This window comes from Asparagus officinalis, chromosome 8 (assembly GCF_001876935.1).
Source record: "Asparagus officinalis chromosome 8, Aspof.V1, whole genome shotgun sequence".
Taxonomy (NCBI): Eukaryota; Viridiplantae; Streptophyta; class Magnoliopsida; order Asparagales; family Asparagaceae; genus Asparagus; species Asparagus officinalis.
The window spans coordinates 14,164,645-14,169,757 of record NC_033801.1 but is presented as its reverse complement, the minus strand read 5'-3'; the positions used below and the strand labels follow the sequence as shown (position 1 = coordinate 14,169,757).

Below are 5,113 nucleotides of genomic sequence, written 5' to 3'. Positions count from 1 at the left end.
GTGCTTTTGAACTGGACAAGTATGGAGCAGATGCATGGTTACTTTCTCCTCCATGTCAACCATACACACGGCAAGGTCTGTTTTTACAGTCTGAGACTATCTTGTCATGGTCTTGCAATTTGTACCTTTCATATGTATAAAGTATAGACTAGGTGCACACAATACTAAAGAAGTTATTTCTAGGCCTCCAGAAACATTCAGCTGATGCTCGAGCGTTTTCTTTTATCAAGATCATTGAGCTTATCCGACATATGATGCATCCTCCGAAAATGTTGTTTGTGGAAAATGTTGTTGGGTTTGAGGTTTGTATACAACTTTTCATGTATAAAGATTAATTGCCTTCATCATGTTTGTAGATGCAAATTGACGACTAAGCATCTTCATGTTTGGATGCAGACTTCTGATACACATGAGCAGATGTTGGAAATTTATAGGGAACTTGGTTTTGTTACACAAGAATTTATATTGAGCCCATTGCAAGTTGGAATTCCATATTCCAGGCCTAGATATTTTTGCCTGGTAAGTTAATTTCAACAGAGATTGTTACAAGCATAATAAATGTATCAAGTTTTGGTCTTTCTTTAGCTTAACAATCCTACTGTCATGAATCTTATGTTCATTATTTAAATTTATTTATTCAATTATTCTTGACTTGAAAGAACATTCTTACCTCTGCAAGTTACTTGCAGGCATTAGTTTGTCCATGATCCATCAAAATATATAATTCATTCTCGCCATAGTTACTTGTATTGTATTGAAAGGCCTAGCATGCAAAGATGAAGTCCCTGCTATTTTATCGGATAAATGGACTGAGAGATTTCTTACTGTGTAGTATAGGCTTTTTTTTTAATGACCTGGAACCACTCACATTTAGATTACATTGCCTCGAGATTTGATATTTCTCTATTGATAGTACAACTTGATTTTGATTCTCGTGGCTTTGCTTCTGATGACCGACTGCTTATTTCATTGCAGGCAAAAAAGAAACCTTTGTCTTTTCTGAACCCGTTATTCAATAACCAGCTGCAGCGCACACCCACTTCTCTCTTAGCATCAGAGGATGATATGTCGAGGAATGGACATCATTTCCAAGATAATGAACAAGAAGAACCTTTTACGCCACGTGAACCTATAAGGAACTTTCTGGAAAATATCACGACTGAGCATCTTGCGGAAGAAGATAAAAGAAGTGGTACCAAAACAAGCATCTTGGACCAGTATATTGTTCCTCTAAATTTGATCGAGAGATGGGGAAGTGCCATGGGTATCCTATATGCTTGTTCATATTTTATTTCAATGTTGAAAGGAGTCCTGAAAATTTTATTATAAGTATGATAATGTTAGTATTTCTTTAATATATATTGTATGCTTCTCCCTTTATCAAGACCTGTAATCTTGGACTAATTTGGAGGTTGCTATTTGGGTAAAATACGTATCATGGTCTTGATCTACATGATAACTTAGTAACCTTACAATTCGTATGGATGGCAAGCCCCTTTCTTTCTAAATTTTCCTTGCCATGAATTTGGCCCCCCATAGTATTATAGCCAAGTTGAAAATCAGTACTTAGATTTTGTTATATTTTTATAGAGCCTTCCAGTTTAGTTTTGTGGTCCACTGGCCTTATTTTTCTGTTGGAGAAAGCTCATTTGTTAATGATTTACCTTTCCTGAGACAGCTCCTTGATCATGAGACAGATATTGTGTATCTTGATTCTGTCCGTTGCTGCTGTTTTACCAAAAGCTACTATCGTTATGTGAAGGGCACTGGTTCCCTGCTGGCAACATCCGAAGTGAGATTATTCTTCCTGGGCATCACTTTTTTATTAGATGTCGTATGCATTTTTTATTACTCATTTTAGGATACATATGATTATCAAAATATTCTTCTAGATTACATATTTCATATTTCAATGCCATTGACAATCTTCTGCTTTAAACTTGTAGATTTCAAATTATAGGTCAACACAAAAGCCTGAAGTTCACTTCTTAAAGGAGTTGAGACTTCGATATTTCACACCAAGAGAGGTACACGCTATCTGATGCATGCATGTATTTAATTATATATAATTTAATTCATGTCATTTTTCAGGTTGCTAATCTTCATTCTTTTCCGAAGGATTTTCAATTTCCTCAGCATATAAGCATAAGACAACAGTGAGTTTCCTCAGTTGCCTTAGTTGATGATGAAATGGTAAAGCCATGTATTGAGAAAACTTGTGCATGTTATCTGGGATCTCAAAGATTTGATTCAAAACTTAATGGATAAAAGGATTTTTGTCATCTTGTGTGGTTATGAAGTTGGATTTCAAATTTCTGAACATGCAACAGCCTATAGCAAGTTAAATGTATGGCATGTTAGTTGTTGACGACTGTTTTTCAATATTTATTGAAACTGATAATACATTCATGATGATTATCAGGTTTAATTTTCATATTTCAATGGAACCACAACAATTACTTGATGCTATCATATGCCTGTCAGGCTGACACTCTTAATAGTTGCCATCTGTCACTTTGAAGAAAGGAAAGCAAGGCATGCCGACGTGCATCTTATTAGTCCTGTATTGAAATATTTGTACAGATCTAGATGCTGATAAAGAATATTATGCACTGCATCCCCACTTTGTTTTTTTGGTCCTGGGTCGTTGTTCCTGAAGGCTGATCCCTGATCTACATGTGTTAGTAGTAGTTTACACCTATTCTGAGTCATGAGAATACTTTGAAGTGTCTCTACATGTAAATTTTTTATTGCCCTTGTGCTGCAATTGTAGAAATCATTGGCAACATGCATAATTGCTTTGGATGATATATGCTGTTGAAATAGCTCATTGAGGTGGATTATCACCACTCACCACTTCTATCAGTTTTTTGCCGAGTTACACGCATGCTTTTATAAAGAAGTGTGGATTCTTCTGTTCCTATATTCACTTTTGTCTGTTCTTGACTATACTAAAAAAGGACATGAATTTATGGTCGTCAGTTGATTCAGTTCAAATACTTAACAGATCATTGCCCTTGACCTGAATACAACATGAAAACGAGAAGTACGATTATTTTGTAGGTCTGGCAGTAATTATTCATATGTTCTTATGTTGATCTCCTGATATGTGTATGTCATGAGTATGTATCTTTTCTTGAATAATCACTATGTTTTATCTATAGGTATGCCTTGCTGGGGAATAGTCTGAGCATAGCAGTAGTGGCGCCCTTGTTCCGTTATTTATTCACTGAGCCTACACGGGAACAAAAGAACCCTGCTATTAGAGAGTAAAATACTGGAACTCCGCCCAAAATCTTCTGCCAGTGGCTTTTGTGCAAGGTTCTTCATACTTCCAATGGAAGGCAACAAGGTAGTGTTATTGAAGGTTATTATGCTGTTATTTTTTGATCTCACGATAATTAATTTCCAAATCACAGAACTGGAAACTTCTGTTGAAGGCATTTTCTTTATTTGATATATTTACTGGTTTTCTTATTCTCCATTTTTTTGTGCGTAATCCTTTTGTAGGTTTAGTTTCTGAAAGCCCATTCTTTGGTGGAGACCCTTCTTGTATTTCTGCCTGACAATAGCCACTTGGGTCTGTTTGCAACTAATTTGGGGATTTTCAGTGGTTATCTTGTAACATTATAACTCAACCATCATTAAATTAAACAGAGTTTCTGGTACAAAAAGAAGTCAAAAAAAGTTTATATATATCTCCTTCATTTTTATGTACTGTAATTGATATCATGAAGTGCATACCTCTTTTTCTTCTTAGGCCAAATTATCGATTTGTCTAAAACTCATGTCTTTTTGTCCTGATTATAACTAGCAGATTTTGCCATTTAGAAATATATGATATTGTAAATGGTTTTACTTAAGTCTTTTGTTCATACCTTATTATATCTGGGAACAAGAGCTCGTTTGGCAATCTCTCAAAATGAGAGCAATTTTGTACTCGGAGAAGAAACTTGTTTTGGGACAACTAGGCCAAATTTGGTCAGCTTTTCCTAAGCCGAAAAAAGATTCTCAAACTAATTCTGTTATTTAGCCACCTCTTTTTTAGATTGAAAGAGAACCAATATATATTAAAGCCAGGTCAGGTTTCTGGTTAATTAGGATCAATCTTGGTTAATTAGGATCAATCTTAATCTAGTTTTGAGGTGTTTGCCAAACAGGCTAAAGTTCTTCATGAGTAGCAACCATCCACAGGTGAACTTCTTGTTCATGAATTTAAAAATATTTTGAAGAATTTTACATTGTGTCTACTTCATATTTGGGGGCACTTGTACAGGAAACTGATGAGATAATAATATTGCCGAGGCTCGAAAGCATAGTACTTGGCCTATATCTGGGTGGTGTTGGTTGTTTCAATTGTACAAAAATTTTGTTGCATCTTTCACAGGAGAGGACGATATACCCAAAAGCCTCACTTTTCAATATGAATCAACCTACTCATTGGTCGAAAACTTTCTTTCTTTTCTTGTCATTTACATGGCAAGTTAGGCTCATGCTGACATGTGTATGGTTTACCTAAACTTGGTCAAGTATGATGGCGACCTAATCACTCAAATCTCTGTCGCATTGAGTCACGTAGAAACAAGTCTTTTAATTTTGTCTTCTTTATTGCTTCCCCCCTAAAGAATTTTATTCGGTTCATATATATATGGTACATGGCAAAATATATCATAACCTCCCTGCTTTAATTTCACAAAAAAGATAATTTTTCATGCATTTAGTTTTACTTCTATGGTACGGAGAATGAGCTATAAAATTGAATGGCAATATTAGATAATGTAAATTGGAGTGAAATCACAACTAAAAGTTAATGCGAATACGAGTCAAACCACAACTAAAAGTTTAATGGACGTATTGCAAGTAAATTCATATGTAAAATTTCTTTGCAAATTGAATGATCACCCATCTTTTAAAGATTTCAAGATACTAATAAACAAAGATATAATACTAGATCAATGTGTTTATAACTCACAAATAGTAGATCACGTGGCGACAATCTGGGTTGAAGGAAATAATGATAATATTTTATTTGAAAGAGAGATTATTGAGTTGATGATCAAACTCGCAAAAAACTTTATGTTTTTTTTTATTCTATTTTTATCAATCCACCTGC

At 34.7% G+C, this 5,113-nt stretch overlaps 1 protein-coding gene across 3 annotated transcripts in view; it reads left to right on the top strand.

The window, feature by feature from the left end:
- Nucleotides 1-3,836, top strand: part of LOC109820601 (tRNA (cytosine(38)-C(5))-methyltransferase) — a 5,104-nt gene extending 1,268 nt beyond the window's left edge. The window contains exons 3-11 of one of the 3 annotated variants that reach the window (XM_020386763.1): nucleotides 1-75; nucleotides 184-302; nucleotides 397-519; nucleotides 976-1,264; nucleotides 1,698-1,792; nucleotides 1,947-2,027; nucleotides 2,092-2,156; nucleotides 3,165-3,352; nucleotides 3,511-3,836. The exon at nucleotides 1-75 is cut by the window's left edge and continues 13 nt beyond it. In XM_020386763.1, coding sequence (XP_020242352.1) covers nucleotides 1-75; nucleotides 184-302; nucleotides 397-519; nucleotides 976-1,264; nucleotides 1,698-1,792; nucleotides 1,947-2,027; nucleotides 2,092-2,156; nucleotides 3,165-3,273 — 956 coding nt within the window. In that variant the 3' untranslated portion in view covers nucleotides 3,274-3,352; nucleotides 3,511-3,836. Of the gene's footprint in view, nucleotides 76-183; nucleotides 303-396; nucleotides 520-975; nucleotides 1,265-1,697; nucleotides 1,793-1,946; nucleotides 2,028-2,091; nucleotides 2,157-3,164; nucleotides 3,485-3,510 lie in introns of those variants that run through there. The other 2 variants (XM_020386761.1, XM_020386762.1) reach the window with 2 other exon arrangements.